The following is a 17212-nucleotide window of genomic DNA, read 5'->3' on the forward strand; positions in this document are numbered from 1 at the left end:
ATTGATCTTTCTTTTTTTACATATGAATACATATCGTTATTCAAAAATTATTGAAAATATTCAGCAAGAGTTACATTATTTTAATATTATTTATAGGATAATGAAAAAATTGCAAACAATGTCTTTGTTTCTCCCGAGAAAATGTGCGTTAACGCCGAAGCGAAATTTTTCGAAGAAAAATCATTTACAATAGGGAGGACAGGAAATACCCACTTTTACCATGTACTTAATAATCATATTTTATTGTACAAAACACAACACTCTACGACGGGATAAAAATCCATATAATAGTATTACATATCCATAATATATTATTGTATACACAAGCTTTACTATACAAAAAAAAAGGATTTAGTTAAATATCACTCTGAGACGGTAAAAATCAAATTTTCCAGCCACACCGAGAGACTTCGAGACTCCTCGAAATTCTTTTATTTTTGTGCATCAAAATGCATAATGAAAAAAAAAACTGTAAAAAAAAGAAATTCGAAACTGGAAACTCGGTCGATGTGGTGAAAAAAATTTGATTTTCACAAGCTCGATATCATTAGAGAATTCTCATTGAGAGCATGTACGATTTATACACAAGAAGTTTATCATGCAAAAAAAAATACGAATAGTTGGTCCTTCAGAGGTCTTTTTGTCCAATGTGTCAAACATTTAAACCGCGAACGAATTACGATCAGCGGAACATTGTTGGGAATGGAAATTCAGAAAACATCAGCCTATACGTGATCGTCGATCACAATGGAGCCAGCATCCTCCAAACTAATAAAATTAATTACAAATTACGTTGCAAATGTCTCACGAGTACGTCGCTCGAGTCCACACGAATGGACGAAATAACACGTGCGCGAAAAATAAACACTGACCCTTCGACTTACCCTAGAAACGTTTGCAAAGCGTCGTACAACTTTTTCTCCTCGAAATTATTCGAGGCTTGATAAATAAAAAGGATACAAAATGTAGTTATTTGTAGAAACAACATTTACCAAAGTGAGGGACAAATGGATAAGCACCTTCGACATTCAGGACATCGAGATTTTTTGAATTAATACTCGACACGGTTCACGATTGTCTTGAAATGCAGTTTCAGCTAAACTTTTGAAGCAACTGCAAATTAGCTGGGAATCAGATAGTACAAACTACGTGCACGCAGCTCTTCGCCAATTTTAATTGAAAAACGTCGGGGGACTCGAAAACTAATGGTCTGAGCTCAGGAAAATATGAAAAAAATTATCGTATTACTGGGAGATTAAAACTGCTAAAAATACTGTGAAAATGTAATATTGCAACGAACGGAAACCTGCAGATCTTCAAGCACTTTTAAAAGTGCACGCGACCCAATCAACACGTCGTTCGAGGCAGGAGTTCAAATAATAGCTTTACAATAATTCATCGAAAGAATCTTATTTGACGTTTAAATAAATAAAATTGAAAACAGAAAAAAATTAAACTCATTATCCGATTTGGGGGTATTGTACAAGAAATAATACTTTATACAAATGTTTACAGCACGATTATGTGAAAGGAACACTAATATTTAGGAGATACGTTGAGGTCAACTTTACTTACAATTATTAAAACGTAAAGTCTCTAAATCCCGTTGCATTTTAATTTCTATACGCAGATTCCAAAATTACTGACGTCATGGACAACGAAATGATAAAAACCGCGCTAAAAAGTTCTGGTCTAAGCAGGAAAGCAAATAAATGAGGTTATAGCGAGTGGAAGATAAAATGGGAAATGGGCTAGACCATCAGAAATCAGAGCATATAGAATGATGGGATCGTTCACCTCATTCTTTGTCAAGTTTTTTTGAATATTTCAAACTGAAGCAAACTTTTAAACGCATTAACATTCATTTGTCAAGTTGCGTCGAGTCTGTCTGAAAAAATAATTATTCGATGCGTTCACAGGGATGTTAAGTGTGAAAAAAGAGAGCAGCAAGGGGACGAAACTAGAGACTACTACTATACAATACAAATTTATCATGGGTGGATAAATCGTTCGAGATGTGCCATCGTGTGATATATACATATTGATGATACCGGGAGGGTCGTGCGAAGAAAAAAAGACAGGAGGAAGAAAGTGCAGTGCAAAGTGGTATTCCCCAAGATGCTCGAATGCTGATACATCACACTGTCCAGGTAGTATCTATTTAACTACGGAAAACAAGACCGACCAAAAGCTCGTGAATCATTCTAATTATTTTCATCTACATTCGTCGTTTTAACCTAACCAACCATACCTTGTGCTATTCCTCACGAATGACTGCAATTGCTGGGCTGCACCCTGTACTCGAAGAACCAAACAAACGTTTCGATTATTATCAGGCTACAAAAAGTTTTTTCTACGCTCATAAATTAGGGATCAAAGAGAAAAATAATGGTGAAAAATACTGCTGATTTGTTGGAATTGAAATCGTTGATGATTGATCGAATAATACTTTCGATGTTACAAATACTTTCGTGGTTTCTGAATGGCGTTAAGGTCTCTGAACGAAATGTTACTTTGGAGGGTGAAGAATAAATTTTTACCGTGATAGCAGCACCAAGGAACTGACTGAATGCTCTCGTCGCGCCAATCGCTGCATTGACGACTTGACTACGAACACTGCCATCCGCCTCCTCAGTGTTGCTTTGAGCCCTGGATCCCTGAGATGCGGAGCCTAAACCGGGGAAGTTAGAGAACAGCGGAGGTGGATAAGTCGAGCTGGGGGACCAAGTGGTTTGAACGACGTTTGTTCTGACGGGGGAGGGCTTTCTCGCGGTAGATGGAACGGTTCTCGGTGGATTCGTTGGAGCTGCTTTAGTTGGTGGCGAGACTCGTTGACCCATTTGAAGTTGTTCTCGTAGCCTGTTGGCTGGGGTCGAAGGTTCAATGCCTTGGGCTTTCAAAAGGGCTGCGAGAAAAGCAGCGTCACTGGCTGCTGAATGTGAGGAAGGCATCGATGGCTTGACACTGGCTTGACCATTGAGTATGGCCCTGAGGAAGGCTTCGTCATCGTCCGAGAGATTCTGTGACTTTGGAGCTGAGGTGGTGCTGCTTTTTGGCGTGTTCGTTTGATCCACGGCTTGTAAGAGGGCAGCTAGAAATTTAGCGTCATTCTCATTCGTGAAATCTGGTGTTTTCGGTAAAGACGTTGAACCAGCTGGTTTCGGGTCTAAGCTCAAGAAGTTTGGAGTGTTTGATTGGGTCTTGAGGGTTTCGACTTGACGCGGCGTCACATGAACCTCGCGTAATTTTTCTGGTGCACTCGTTGTGATCGCTGCCAGCGTAGTTTCAATCGGTTTCCTCGTTGTTTGGATCGGTCTCTGAGTTACCTGCACCGGCCTCTGCGTCGTCGGGGGAGCGAAAGGATTCCCTCCGAATAACGCCTTCAAAATATTTGCTCCAAATCCGAAAGGAGCTTGCGTTGTCGTTGTTATCCGAGGCCGCGAGGTGGCAATCGGTTTCGCGGTTATAACGACTGGTGCTCGAGTCGTAGTGACCGTTTTTGGCGTCGTTGGAATGCTCGAGGTTGTTTCAATGGGTTGCGCAATCGTTGTCGACCTGACCGTCGTCGTCGTGGTTGTCGTCACCGTTGGCAACGTTCGCGGTGGCGATGTCGTCGTCGTCGTTGTTATCGGTGCTGATGCACTTGTCGTAAATGGACGCCAAGTGACTTGTTCGGTACCTCTGAATATGGGTCTCTGGCTCGGTTGCAGCAGGTCGATTATTATCGGCTGCGACGAAGGGCCCGGCGTCGTGTACGAGCTTATCGAGTTGGGCGACGCATTCGCTGATTGTATGGCTTTCGGTGATCGCGTTGGACCTGGCTTCCCAAGGGCGAGGCTGAGAATCTGTAAACCAAATCTTTTAGAACTTCAATTCTAAAACCACCGTAGTTTTTAAGGTAGATTTCGGAAAGGCACTTGCCCAGAGACTTTTTTCACTTGACGCTTTGCTATTTAATCTTCAAAAAACATTTTTTCGATCAAATACTTCGGCAACGACTCAAGACAAGTACATTTATGGAAGAAATTTTTTTTCTCCCTTTCTGCACGTCTTTTTTATGCTCACTCTTCTGGCAATCGTGATCCAACGACTCTACTAATGCTGATATTTAATTGAAGAAATTGGTGATATTCAAGACCGTTCGTGAGTCTGACACTACAAATATTTCCGAATTATTTCACCCTCATTTAGTCGTATCAGAAGAGATACGAGCAGAGTAGCTGTCGAAAAGATAATGGACTGAACTCAACTTTTTTATTCATTCCCACTCGTATTCAAGCATCAGACATATTAATCCTAACGTATGCGATCGATTGTTAGTGTGAGAAAAAGGACGAAATCGATGGGGCGCAAAAAGTGTTGACCCCGTAAGAATAAAGCGTGACAGAGTGATTGCGAGAGGTCGAGCCGATTGTGACCTCGTTACGATTGCTAGTGAACGCTCTTAGGAGGAACGAACGACGTTCATTTGGTTTGTTCAGTTTGTTTTTTCGTTTTTTTTAACCAGCGTTCCACTATTGCGTTCTCGCCTAGGGTGTGGGCTACGATAAACACGATTATAAATTATCGATGACGGGTAGCCCACGCAAAAACTGCGTTTGAAAGTCATACCGCTAGGCTATTCAAGTCGAAGAATTTGAAACCGTGTAGGCTCGACGAAGGAACAATCGTCTGATATCTCAGCAAGGATTGTGAATCATTCGTGCCGCAGAGATTTACCAATTTTCGAAATCAAATTTCCCTTTCATCAGTCCAAATATTTCGAAAATTTGTTAAAAATTATTACTGTTATGGAAGAGGAATGAAATGAAAATGATCGTTATAAAATGCTCGCCAATTGCACACCTTTATCCATGGAATTTTTCACGTATTTGTTTTGCGAAACCTTTTAATGAATGCACACATTTATGGAATGAAATAGGATTTTTCAACAATTTATCAAATTAGTGAAAAATAGTAAGAACGTATGCGAATGAAAAACTGTCACAAGTTCATTAAATCAATTTTCATCAGAATTTCCGATAAAAATCGCACTCGACAAAGCTGGTACGTTCTTAAATGAGCTTTCGCGACACCCACAAATGAATTAGTGAATTTTTAAATCTTTCCTGGGATCTTTCGTCAGACCACGAGTCAAATTGCAAAGCACCAAATATTTGCAAAACACCAAATACTTTCGCGATGAAATTTCACAAATGTATTGTGAATTTTTTCCATACTAATACTGAAAACGAGCTTCGCTTAGCTCGAAGGGCCTGTCACAAAGTTTGCCGGATCACTGTATCGATAAAACACTAACGAGCGATTGGAACTTGCCTTGTTCGCCAGTAATTCTTCCACTTCTGTAAGAGTTTTCGGAGTCGAGCTGCTTCTCGGGTTAGGTTGTTGCAACTGCAATAGAAAAAACATTAAATCGTTCCATCACTCGATTCCTCATGCGTGTCTTTTATCTTAATCCTCAAATTTTAAATTCGCTGCTGTGAATGAAAGTTCACCTTCTGATCGAACAACCGTAAAAAACGTAGATAAAAAAGCGAATTACCAAAGAATTTAAGAAAGCCAAGTCATCGAAAGTTGTCCCAAAGGGTGTTTGACCCGGTTCGTTCGTCACCCTGGTAATGGCACTATCGATAGTCGTCGGAGTTGAAATTGTTGTTGAAGCCGTCGTCACTGGAGCCAGGGTTGTTGTTCTTGAGGTAGGAGCTTGTGTCGTTGTCGTCGTGCTTGTCGTTGTAGGAGCCTGAGTTGTCGTAGTGGGAACTGGAGTCGTTGTCGTCGTCGTAGTCGTTGTCGTCGTCGTTGTAGTGGTCGTAGATGTTGCAATGGTCGTGGTAGTTGGCGCGGTTGTCAGGGTCAGCGTTGTGCTGGTTCGATCGGGACTCTGGGTTGAGGTACTTGAAGTGTCCGAGAGCCTGGATCCCGATGTAACCGACGAGCCACTGAAGACCTCCACGAGGGGATTTATGGGAGCTGACATAATCGGGGATCTCGAGGGATTCGAGTCCTCCTGTGTAACATAATTATGTGCACCCCGCGCAACGAGGCACCAGTTCTTCGATAAATATCTACATTCGAAAATCGAACACAGGCTACGAGCTCGGAAGGTACCGTAGGTGTATACACAGTATCCTTCGAATATATATAATGTGGCAATTCAGACGAGGAATGACGTTTTTTAAATTGAAAAACTATCCACGAGAAAGTTTCAATTAAATTGAGAAAAGCATGACGTTAAACCGAATAAAACGAACTTTTCCAATTCTCTTTTAACATTTTCAAATATTGACCATCAAAAAGATGTTAAAAAAATGACAGTTGCACGAGTCGTTGCACAGATAATCGTCGGTGGGTATGGTTTTCAATTGAATAACAAAACTAAATTTATAATAAGTCAAAACTGAGGAGTAAAGTGTTCGGATTACCAATAGCGTGTTAGAAGCTACAGAAGCTGTGATGACCGGTGATTCGGTGGTGATACCAAAGATTTGATCGAGTGGATCCTTCCACGGGAAGCCTGGTGGAGCAGTAACTTGACCGCCATCGGTTTGACTACTGGGCAGGATGTCGAAGGACGTTTGTTGTCGAGAAGCGGCGTTGGATGCTGCGCCTTCGTTTAACGAGCTCTTCAAGTAATATAAAAGTACAATGAAAAACGAGAAAGTATAAAAATTTCGAATAGCCTTAAGAGGAAAAAAGGTACGCTCATTTAAACTGTGTCACCACGACTTCGAGGTAAAATCACTTTTGTCTACAGCTATTAAAGTGGGCAGGAATAAAACACCCAGCAGGAGCGATTACAACGACAATAAATTTTCGAAAACACTTGATCACCGTCCACTCGTGGCGCGCGGAATTCAAGAGCTTTTATACTCCTCTTTGCATCCATTTAGCCACGTCTATATATATGAATACTTATTATAATAGCTACTCACGGCCACCGAGTTGATTTTGACGCTAACGAGCCTCGAATTATTGTTCGCCGTGTTGCCACCGCTCCAGTAGTTGATGAACTTCTCCTGAAACATCAAAGAGGATTCAACATTGGCCGTTAAGGTCCTCGCGGTACAACGCGATCGGCGAGTCTCAACTCGATCGTAAATCACGCCATGAGCCTGACCTCCCTCCTCCCCCATTTTATTTAACCGATCGAGTCGTCCGCCGAACCTCCTCTGGCGTTCGCCTCTTTCTCTCTGCTATACCTGTCCAATGTACACGGTGCTACGTTGACCTCCGGCCTCTCGGCTTCTGCTCGCCTCGTCCTTCTCTCTTTCCTGAATAATACGACCACCCTGAGGATTGACATCCGATGGTGTTACGATTGCTGGTGGTCCTACCGGTGGCGTTGTCGTTAATCCTCCGAAACTTGACGATTTCGCATTCGACGATCCTCCGTTGAGCAAGAAATCATTCTAAACATCGACCAACCCTTCGATCAATACGAAAGCTCGTGCCATTTCTCCTAAACGGATAACGCTACGAGGTCGATAAATATATCGAAAAATGACTACGTGCTGCTCCATCGCTACATGTTCCAACTGTCAAAATATTCTACAACGAATTGGTGCCAAGTGCAATTATAATAATAATGTGCTGTTGTGCTGTATTTGTACAATTTACAATAAAATCTATGTACAGTCGAGCAACATCATGTTTCGATATTTTCACGCTGTAAGAATAAATATTGAAATTCTATTTCGAGCACACGCACTTATAACGATTCGTTAGACCTGCGTATTTGAGCACGATTAACGATTATTACTTGATAAACACAAACGATTTAAAATGGTTAACACAAAACACAAGGCAAACGTTTGGCAATCCGCGACTCGGAACGGAGAAACGTACAAAGAGTTACGAGAAACAATTAAGGTATTCCTCTCACATGAGCGGATTTTCTGATGGCGCCAATTGGGACACTCGAAATTTGGACTGATTCCTAACCTCTGAGAAGTCGCGATTATACAGGAAAAGCTTCCGATTGTGCCATTTTTCCAACTTTTATTGTTAATATCTCTTTTAAGCATTCTGTAAGCCTTTATTTTTATCATCACTATGGATTCCTTACATTTATTTCTATCCTGCAACGAGAAATTGAATCTCGAGTTCTGCCTTGAAATTTCAACAAATATAATACGAGTAAAATATTTTTTCACGACTCGATTCCCCCTCTCCAAGTTTTGGTGAGTCAAGATAGATAGTTGAATTTAATCAGTTGTGATCGAACGATCGAACGAGTAGGTCCGATGAAACGGAAAGGGACTATTCGAAGCGAAAATAAAAAGATGAGTTTTCTTTCAATTTACAACTATTGTCAACGATACAAATAACTAAATAAGTGAATAAATTTTGTTCGATCTTTAAAATCATAGTCTCATTTCCCTGAATACAAAAGATAATTGTTACAATCCGTGAGAAAGTTTGTATCAGGAATTTAGAATTGTTTAATATACGAATTATTGAATATAAATGTGGTGATGATGAAATGTCCATAAGCTCCCGTATAAATTTTACGATTTTTCAAGTTTTAGTTCTTTATTAAATGTTCGATAACCTGAGCTGAAATTTCGCCAATCTATTCGCATGAACTTTCACCTTGCCGTAATTAAAAATCAGTTATTTGTAGAATATTCGGGTTCGCGAAAGGAATACCTTAATTTGAGATGCAAGCGTTAAGTCAGATGCAAAATTGAACAGATAGAAGATAACAAAATTGAATGGTCAAATATTTTGGATACTCGAGGTCACGAACTGAGTAATAAATAAGACAGGCGTAGAAATACCATTGTCGTGGTGGAAGATTGACTAGCGACGGAATTGGGAGCATCTCCGATGGGACCTATCGAATTACCGGTAAGTCCGAGATCGACTTGGCCGGGTAAGCCTCCGGGCTGGATTCCGAGATTGGCAAATATCGATGATGGACGGTTATTATAAAGAGCGGCATTCTGGTTATAATAGTAGGCCTGGTTATTATTCTGTTGGTTATCAATGAACACGGGTCTGGGCCGGTTAGTTGTGCTCGTGGTAGTGCTAAGCGAGAACACGACCTCTACGGGATTCGATGGTGGATCCGGTATTACCGTTCCATTTGGAAACTTCCGGACGAGTTTGCCATCCGGAAATATGCCAAAAATGACGTAGGGGCTGTCCACGTTTCGAGCGTCGATGAGATTGTCCTCGGGGCGTTTCCGGACGATCGTCTTATTGGGGAATATGCCGTAGACCAGGTAGTCCCGGAGCGGTGTTTTCGTCGAAGAACTCACGCTGAAACGAGGGGCCGGGGTCATTCTGGAGGTGCCGAACCGACCGAGGTACGGGGTGGTCGCGACACTCGGGGGCGTCGTCGACGCACTCGGATTCGCACTCGTCGTGGAAGGACTCATCGCGGTGCTTGTACCATTGGCAGGCGTCGTGGTCGTGCTGGTTTGAGGGGTCTCCGTGCTCGATTGGGTGCTCGTCATTGGATTTTCCGAACTCGTTATGGGTCCGGTTGGGCTCGTGCTGGTCGTCTCGGTAACGGGTTCAGAAGTTGTCTGAACAGTCGTTTCCAACGGAACAGCAGTGGTAGCTGGCGTCGGCATTGTCTCTGGTTGGGATGGTGCGTTTGTCGTCGCCCCGTCGTCGCGGCTAATGACTTCGGGGACTGTCGTCATTGGAAGAACGGTGGTTGTTTCGGTAGTCGTGGAAAATTCGGTAGTTGTTGAGGGAGGGTTGGGAGTGGTGGATGTCTGGGGAGTGCTTGTTTGGGTAGGCAATGTGTTCGCTTGCTCGTTGTCACCTGCCGTCCTTTGGGCGGTTGCTGTTGTTGTGTCCTGGAAACCGGCAAGCGAATTAGGAATTTCGTTCGTGAGGCTCGGGTTTGTTTGAGACATTGTTGTTGACGTTTCTGGAATGTTGTTAGTGGTTACTCCGGGATCGCCGGTTGTTACTGTCATATTTTCTAAGTCTCCGACAGCCATTAGACTCGACTGGCTCGGATCATTTTCTACTTTAGAGTCCAACTGTTCTACGGTGCTTTCTGTGGTTAGTGTTGTCTCCGAGGGCTGATTAGTTGTGACGTTAGTAACATCGCCGGCCGGGCTCGACGTTAAACCTTCTTGGGGAGTTGGGTTCGTCGAGCCATTTGTTGTACTCGATGGTGTTAGTGTCGTTTCTTCCAAAGCATTCGAACGCATTTGTGTTGTTGGTATAATTGTCAGCGTTGTTACTTGTGTACTTGTTACTTCGGAACTCAACGTTGTTTGTTTTATAACCATCGGTGTCGTCGTTGCGGGCTGGCTCGACTCGATTTCTGTGATGCTGCTATTTTCAATGCTTTCGCTTCCGCTACCTCGAGTCAAAGCGACATCGTTCGTATCATTTTTATTGTCTGTGTTATCAAGGAAACCACCTAAAAGTTGGGGTACCTCGTCTACGCTAGGAGGGCTTGTTGATTCAGTGGTATTCGCAGTCGGAGTACTGCGGGTGCTCGCTCCCTCAGGACCCTGAGCAATGCTATTAAGGGCGGAATCCGTTTGGTCGGTTGAATCGGATAGTATATTCATGAGCCTTAACATCATACGCGACAGCAAACTGTTGCCAAATGGCCTTGAAGTATCTGTCGTGTTAGCTAATTGAGCGCCTATCATATCTACGATGGTTCGATCACGCATGAGAGAATCACCGTTCTCGACTGGGCTTTCAGAATTAGTGCCATTATTCACGCTACCCTCATAAGTGGTAATGAACGTTGACGTTTCCGTTGTTCCAGATTCATCGGACGCAGTTGTAGTGATTTCTGTTGCATTCGAATCTGTTAACTGTGCCACGATTTCTAGAGACCCCACGTTACTGGTGACGTCTGCACTCGTTGAGACGAGCATTGTCGTTTCTTCCATTGGACTTTCCGAGGAAGTGGGCAGCGTCGATGGCAGGTCGGTAGGCTCGGGTGAAGTTTGCTCAGCGATCGTAATCGTTTCGGTCATCATCACAATGGTCGTAGTTTCAGGCACTGCGGTTTCCGTTTCCACGGAGATTTCAAGATTAGATTCGGTCCCACTGATGTTCGAAGCTTCGGGGGTGCTAATTTCAAGGACGGTCGTCGTTTCTTGGGCCTCAGGAGTTGTGCTCGCTATCGCAGTGATCATTGTCGTAGTTGGTGCTTCTGTGCTTGACGGGAATACCGTCTCCGTGTCTGGATTTGAATTAGTGACGTCAGTGAATGTAGTGGAATCGATCGCATTAACAGTACTTGTAATGGAATCTGCACTGGGCTCGGTTGTCGAAAATACTGTCGTGGTTTCGTCTACAGATTTCGAAAGAACCGTGGCATTTTCAACGTCTTCGGAATAAACTATTCGTCCAAGATTCGGCACTTCTGAACTCGACTGAGAGCCCATCGTGACATTTAAAGAGGTGACATCAGGGGGTGTAGTTGTATCGGGCATATTTCTTGTGCTCATTCCAGATTCCAAATCAATTTCGGCCACCGGCGTTGGTGTCGTTGACTCGTCGTCAGAAACGGTCACATTTTCGACATCTTCCGAATAAACTATCCGACCAAGAAATGACGAATTTGTTGTATCTTGAGAAATCGTAATGCTTTCAGTATTAGATTCTGCAATGACCGTTGTTTCCCCAGTTGTGTAAGTTGTCGGAGCTACCGTGACTGGAATTTCTGACATAACGGGAATTTCGGTTGACGGGACAGTTGGTATCGGGGCTTCGGTAGACTCTAAGGTCGTCGCTAGGGGTGGCTCTGAGGTCGAGGTTGCATCGGTACTCAAGAGATCATTTTCACTGTCAGGAGCAAAAGTCATACTTGTGAGCTCCTCCGGATTAACAGTAGGCGCTTCGGTGGAGGTAAGAACAGTGGTTTCGGGTACAGCCGCAGTGGTTTCCGGGCCTTGGGTCGCAGTGTCTCCAACAGTAAGAGGGTCTGAGTTTTGGGTGGTCTCTATCGTTATAACGGAGCTATCATCCATTGTTACTGATTCTAAGTTTGTCTCATTGGTTGACGGAGGGCTAGGTGGAGTTGTTGTAGTGGCAGTGTCATTGTTAGCGTTAGTCGTGTCGACGGAGTCAATGGCTGTTGCGTTTTGGGTCTGGGCTACCTGGGATATTCTGCCAAATGGTTGTTGTTGTCCGTCAGTCTGGTCAAGTTCATTACTTATGCTGGCCGTTTCCAGGGCATGGTAGAAGGTTAGCACGTTAGGTTCGCCGGGGCTCTCGATCGAGATAGGTGGTGCCGAGCCTGAATTCTGCAAGCATAAAGAAACGGTGCGGGGTGCTGTACAACTTTTTATTCACGATTGTGCACGTGTGTGTGTGTCGAATCGTTTCGAACTTGCTGCGAGGCTCAAGTTCTTTCAAACCCTGCTTGATCCTCGGTTACGAACGATCAACGAACGCGAATCGCCATGGCTGATTCACAGGTGCGAATTGAGAATGTGGCTGAGCGGTTGGGAATAGAGTAAGCTCGCTCCATCTAGCGGCAGGTAGGGGAACCCTGTCGTGACAGGGAGTTGGTAAGCCGGCACTGGTACAAGTAGGAGTTTTTGCATGAGGCAGTTACGTTTCCACATGCTCACTGCGACAGAAACCTGCTCGGCTACTTTCGATATTTTTCATGCAGTTGACCGATCTACCCCCGCCAATTCACAGTCGATTCGACAAACCAATGTCACGCTTCGAGTCACAACACAGGAAAACCAAAAATCTCTAACTTATTCGGTGGAACCAATTGTCTTTTGGCTTTCGAATCTGTACGAGGGCGAGGACTTGTAAAAAACGTGTGAGCCAGCAAAGCCATCAGATTTTCGGTACCATGACGCTCAATTTGTGCAATTTTTCTTGTCGAACAAAATTCACCGTATGCATCATTCGTCCCCCCTCTTCCCATCAGTTCTGTACCTGTACTCCCACATCCACCCACACTGTCCCAGATACCAAAGTCCCTAAAAATGCGAACGCACGTGAACAGGTATACCGGCGATATATGCAGATCGTATAAGCCTCCGGACCCGATCCGCAAACGATATTATGACGGCCAGAGTCACTCGAGTGTCTCATAAAACGTTATACTTTCACTGCTCCGTGCGTGTAACCTTTGATACAAAAGCCTTGCTCCCAACGAGAAATGAGAGTTAAATATCAGCGGATTACGAGGAGCGTGACGTCAGAAAAATTTCTCCGAGTGAGGCTGATCGCTTTACAATGAATTCTTATCACAGGCGAGGTAAGAATAAGCCTACATTGCTAGGAAAATATGTTTATTCCAATTTCTGAAACGAACCATATGGAGAGGAGTGAAAAGCTTGGTAGCCATGGAAAAAAGGCCTGGAAGTAAAGGGGCGGAGGGGGGAGAAGAATTGATACATCAACGAAGATCGTTCGTGCCGAGGACAGCGAAAGTTCCGGTGGCGTTATCAGGCCTGGCAGAATCATCGGTCCAAATGACTCTCGTTCGACCGAACAGAAGGGGCTCTGATATTATTTCGGTATCTTCATCAGGCAATCTGGTGATCGTGAGTACCTTCGATGCAATCATAAAATGTATATTCAGACCTGCGATTTTGTTCCTGGACTCTACCCCCAAGGCCGTAGATCTTTATCAGTATTTCATTATTATTAAAATTATTATGATTATTGCCATTATTATTGTTGCTGTTGTTGTTATACTCGAGTAGTATTATAATTATGAATTTCGTTGCTACAATCTACGATAAAAACGTGCAATTAGAATTGAACTGGCCCGAAGCCTCAAAAGTACTGCTGTTATTTACAAGGACCTCGATCCTGACTTGTTCGTTTGGTGATTGGACCCGCTGACAATCGTGAAACAATTAGCAATGTACAGGTGAATATTTACAGTAGAAAAACGAGTACGAACCATTATTTTTTTCACAATTCCAGCACTCTGAGCCTATATTACAGGTGGCAAAGAAAAAAATGATATGATAAGTATCTTACTTCAGTTGGCGTGAACGGTGTGGTCGAGCTTGTGAGAAAAGGTCCAGCTGGTTCAAGGACGTTTGGCTTTCTTACAAACAACTCAGCACCTTTGTAACGAGCGCTAAACCGCGGCGGTGAACCGCTCGGTGTGATCCGTTTTTCTGAATCCTAATGCCGATGAAAATTCATGAAAAAATTGAGGAAATATAATATTGAGGATTGAAAACGGTCGAAGCTTTTTTTACCGATCCTCTTCACTTCGACTTACCGAATTTTGGACGTCTCTGTAGGCTCCAGCGAAAATGGGAGTTCTATTGCCCAGGGCACCAAGAAGAGGCGCTACCGTGCTCCTAAGCTGTTCGAGGAAAGTTGCGTTACTGTTCAAAAGAAACGTTGTTCTCGTTGGGCTGAATATGTTACTGCCCGATTGGCCACTGTCGCCGTTGCTGCTTCCTACGATACCGGATGCCACGCTACTCGCGTTCGCCGGCTGAGTCTCGTTCGAGATTTGGACATTGAGTGTCGGTTCCTGCCTTGCCGGACTCTGAGGCGAACTCGGGGCCGATTCCCTCACTATCGAATGGAATTTCAACGGCGCTTTCGGCGTGATCGCTACGCTGCCAATCGAGGATGACTTCTCGGCTGGTACTGCATTCACTATCACCACTTTTGGTGATTCCGAGTGTCGTCGGTAGGTTGCGGTTCTAGGACGAAACTCGCGGCGTCTAACCGGCTGCACGGACTTTTCGGTCGTACCGAGCCCAGGCGCCGCTTCGAATTGCTTGAACCCGCCAGACTTTTTTCTCGTGTAACGATTACCGGATGAATCGTTCGTCGAGGATTTCTCAGTTGTCGATGATGCGCTCACCGAAGACTCCGAAGCTGGTGGTCTAGTCGGCGCTTTTCTTGTGGAAGCTCCCGCTGCCGGTTTTCGTGTCGGCTCTTGCCAATTCCTGTCGATGTACGCGGAATTCCAAGCCCGCGATTTCTTCGTCGTCGTCGAAGAACTCACGGGACGTCTCGTCGACGATTCTTCGGTGCTTTTCGCTCGAGGAGGCTCCTGAAAGTTTTTGTCTGTGTGGGCCGAGATCCAGGCTCTCGGCCTTCTCGTTGTCGTGGAAATATTCTCTCGGGGAAGCTCCTTCGCTCGACGGGACAGGATCGGAACTCTTGTCGCTGGAGTCTTCGTCGTCGGGGCCTCTTCTTTTTTCGTATCTGAACGAAGAGTTGAGCGAGGGGTTGTCGTCGTTTCGATCAGATCGTTGTCGCCCTCGTTTTCACTGAACTTCGTCGTTTCCTCCTTGTCCTCGAGTTTCCGAGGCTTGTTCACCCTGCCGAGCTTCCTCTCGTCTTTCGCGTCTTTCGATATCTCTACCGACTTCAATCTTTTCGACACTTTCGTTGAAGTCTTTTTCTCCTCGATGATTTTCGCGGCTGTTGTCACGCCCGGCGATCTTCCCGTGGTATCGGGTTTCTTAGCATTGGAAACCGACGAGGCACTATGATCGTTCCTCGATTCATGTTTAACTACGAGTTTCGTAGCACTTTCCAGCTTCTGTCTCGATTTCGCAAGGTATTGGGGATCGATGGTCTTCTTCGAGTGTTCCTGAAACCGGTCTTCGCTCTAATTTTTCACGGTCTTGCGGTCGCTTCACGTATCGCATTAACATCAACATCATAAAAAGCCTCATTTTAGTTCTTTTCCATAGACTTCGCTTGCAATTTTCCTTTTTTTAGGCGGTAAAGTTTTGGGTTAGTTGCACACGAGAAATGAAGTTAAAGATTTACCCGAAAGTACAAATATCATTTCCATAAGCATTCGCAAGTTGGATTTTATTGTCGTTGGTCATGCTGCATGCACTTCGCGAGTTATATTATTGTACATTGTCTTGAAACTTGTTACGTTTATGAATATATACGAGACGTGCTCTGTTTAGCTGGAGAGTTTTTGTTAAGTTTGATTTTTTTCATTGAAAGCCTCAGCGAAGCAGCGACGTGCCCTCGCTCTCTCTTTCGCCTGCTCCCGGAAAGACTGTCCAGCGTGTAGCATCGTCGTATCTTTCACTTGGCAAAATCACTCGCGCGCCAGACAACGTCCCCTCCCGTCCCTCGTGAATAACGTGCGATGAATTTATGACAGGGGTGAGTTCGATGAACGTGTTACAACGGCTCACCGCAATGTGCCAATTATCAGCATTTCTACCTCGGACCTCGGAGCCCGGGAAAAATCTTTATCGCTCATTTGTACAACGGATAGACGAGATCTACGGGAACGGACGAGGTACGAAATATCGAGACGATCCAGACGACGAATGGTCGCATTAGCTTCCCGAACCATGTGCTCATTGCATCGGTTAGAAACTGAAAACGATTTCCGGAGAAAATTCTTCATTGACGGTGGACTTGTCCGTTATTCCAATGGGTTAATCAAATATTTTCTACCCAATAAAACTTGTCAACCGAAAATAAAAGTAGAAAAACCAGGTTACGAAAAAAAAAAAAAGCCGAATCCCAAATTTTACTTTCGAAGCACAGTTGGATCAACTCGGGTAATTATTCACGAATATCGCTTAAATGCATTTTTTGAAGTGCAATGTTTATGAAGAGAAAAAAATCGGAGTTGATCAACGTCGGCTTAATTTGCTGAATCCACTGAATGTTTTTCTGAAAAATGATTTGTGCAGTTGAGTGAAAACGAAGAATTCTGAGCAGAGAGAGGGAGAAATAGATTTTATAAAAGTGGAGCCATTAGTGACCCGATTGTTGTTGGCAATGTCATTCGTTTTCTTTTCTTTTCGATGTGGAACACGGCTCACGTGCCAAAATGGTGAATTGCGCAACGTTATTCCTTTCCTTTTGGACGGTGCTGAGATCCAATGAGCTATCTACTCTCGCACGGTCGAGCCGAAACGCGTTTACCTCGCCCGCCTCCACCGGCAACCGATCCGGTTACTTTCTCCAAGGATGAATGCCCGAAAAAAACGTATAAAGGAACCAAAATAAGAGCAATCGCGCGGCGACCATCAAAAATGCAGAATTAAGAGACCACGCCCGATTACAAACAGCCTGGAATTTTCCATTCCCCCAAGTTGCAATAAAAACCATTCGCTCCGAACAAAAGACTCGCATTTCGAATGCAAGGTGTGCAGGTATGATGCGTGGGCCTCCCTCCGAATGTCGGCCAACGAGGCAATAACCGTATCGTCAGATACGTCGATTATCCAAAATTTTCGAAATTTCAACATCTTTGGCGTTCAAAGTTTTAAACAAAATACGATCA

At 44.1% G+C, this 17212-nt stretch overlaps 1 protein-coding gene across 1 annotated transcript in view; it reads right to left on the reverse strand.

Annotated features, from left to right (window-relative positions):
* Positions 1 to 223: 223 nt before the first annotated feature.
* The window catches only part of LOC122411699 (mucin-17-like), a 43588-nt gene continuing 26599 nt past the window's right edge, over positions 224 to 17212 (reverse strand). Inside the window, exons 6-16 of the mRNA XM_043420705.1 lie at positions 14201 to 15538; positions 13951 to 14100; positions 9081 to 12239; positions 7200 to 7409; positions 6933 to 7016; positions 6423 to 6623; positions 5543 to 6007; positions 5317 to 5391; positions 2541 to 3845; positions 2252 to 2295; positions 224 to 2165 (exon numbers count right to left, since the gene is read on the reverse strand). Coding sequence (XP_043276640.1) covers positions 2162 to 2165; positions 2252 to 2295; positions 2541 to 3845; positions 5317 to 5391; positions 5543 to 6007; positions 6423 to 6623; positions 6933 to 7016; positions 7200 to 7409; positions 9081 to 12239; positions 13951 to 14100; positions 14201 to 15538 — 7035 coding nt within the window. The 3' untranslated portion in view covers positions 224 to 2161. The remainder of the gene's footprint in view (positions 2166 to 2251; positions 2296 to 2540; positions 3846 to 5316; positions 5392 to 5542; positions 6008 to 6422; positions 6624 to 6932; positions 7017 to 7199; positions 7410 to 9080; positions 12240 to 13950; positions 14101 to 14200; positions 15539 to 17212) is intronic.

The sequence above is a fragment of the Venturia canescens genome, chromosome 1, assembly GCF_019457755.1.
Source record: "Venturia canescens isolate UGA chromosome 1, ASM1945775v1, whole genome shotgun sequence".
Classification (NCBI taxonomy): Eukaryota; Metazoa; Arthropoda; class Insecta; order Hymenoptera; family Ichneumonidae; genus Venturia; species Venturia canescens.